This window comes from Fukomys damarensis, unplaced genomic scaffold, assembly GCF_012274545.1.
Source record: "Fukomys damarensis isolate Sample0158 unplaced genomic scaffold, DMR_v1.0_HiC HiC_scaffold_13, whole genome shotgun sequence".
In the NCBI taxonomy this organism is placed as follows: domain Eukaryota; kingdom Metazoa; phylum Chordata; class Mammalia; order Rodentia; family Bathyergidae; genus Fukomys; species Fukomys damarensis.
This window is the reverse complement of record NW_022900925.1, coordinates 14,808,101-14,809,234: the sequence shown is the minus strand read 5'-3', so window position 1 is coordinate 14,809,234 and position 1,134 is coordinate 14,808,101. Positions and strand designations below refer to the sequence as shown.

The following is a 1,134-nucleotide window of genomic DNA, read 5'->3' as shown; positions in this document are numbered from 1 at the left end:
TACAAGAGCAGCAGCGAGGAGACCGGCAGCAGCGAGGATCCCAGCCCCCCCGGCGGCCACCTGGAGGGCTACCCCTGCCCCCACCTGGCGTACGGCGAGCCGGAGAGTTTTGGGGACAACTTGTACGTGTGCATCCCGTGCGGCAAGGGCTTCCCCAGCTCCGAGCAGCTGAACGCGCACGTGGAGGCTCACGTAGAGGAGGAGGAGGCGCTGTACGGCAGGGCCGAGGCAGCTGAGGTGGCGGCAGGGCCCCCTTTTGGCAGCGGTGGGGACAAGGTCGCTGGGGCTCCGGGCGGCCTAGGAGAGCTGCTGCGACCATACCGATGCGCGTCCTGCGACAAGAGCTATAAGGACCCGGCCACGCTGCGGCAGCACGAGAAGACGCACTGGCTGACCCGGCCATATCCATGCACCATATGCGGGAAGAAGTTCACGCAACGCGGGACCATGACGCGCCACATGCGCAGCCATCTGGGCCTCAAGCCCTTCGCATGCGACGCGTGCGGCATGCGCTTCACACGCCAGTACCGCCTCACGGAGCACATGCGCATCCACTCAGGCGAGAAGCCCTACGAGTGCCAAGTGTGCGGTGGCAAGTTCGCACAGCAACGCAACCTCATCAGCCACATGAAGATGCACGCTGTGGGCGGCGCGGCCGGCGCAGCGGGGGCGCTGGCAGGTCTAGGGGGCCTACCCGGCCTGCCCGGCCCCGACGTCAAAGGCAAGCTTGACTTCCCCGAGGGCGTCTTTGCTGTGGCCCGCCTCACGGCAGAACAGCTGAGCCTGAAGCAGCAGGACAAGGCGACTGCGGCCGAGCTGCTGGCACAGACCACGCACTTCCTGCACGACCCCAAGGTGGCGCTCGAGAGCCTCTACCCGCTGGCCAAGTTCACCGCGGAGCTGGGCCTCAGCCCAGACAAGGCGGCGGAGATGTTGAGCCAGGGCGCTCACCTGGCCGCCGGCCCCGACGGCAGGACCATCGATCGTTTCTCTCCCACCTAGAGCACCTCTCGCCGGCCCTGCCCTGCTGCTGCCCTGCACGCGGCCCGGCCCATACTCCACAGGGCGGTGGCGGTGGCGGTGAGCGGGCACTACCCCGCCCGGGACACTACCAGCAGCGGCAGGCATAGCCGC

At 68.2% G+C, this 1,134-nt stretch overlaps 1 protein-coding gene across 1 annotated transcript in view; it reads left to right on the top strand.

Annotated features, from left to right (window-relative positions):
- Hic1 (HIC ZBTB transcriptional repressor 1) overlaps positions 1-1,128 on the top strand; it is a 2,996-nt gene extending 1,868 nt beyond the window's left edge. Inside the window, exon 3 of the mRNA XM_019210362.2 lies at positions 7-1,128. Within this exon, the coding sequence (XP_019065907.1) occupies positions 7-1,002 (996 nt within the window). The 3' untranslated portion in view covers positions 1,003-1,128. The remainder of the gene's footprint in view (positions 1-6) is intronic.
- Positions 1,129-1,134: the final 6 nt, after the last annotated feature.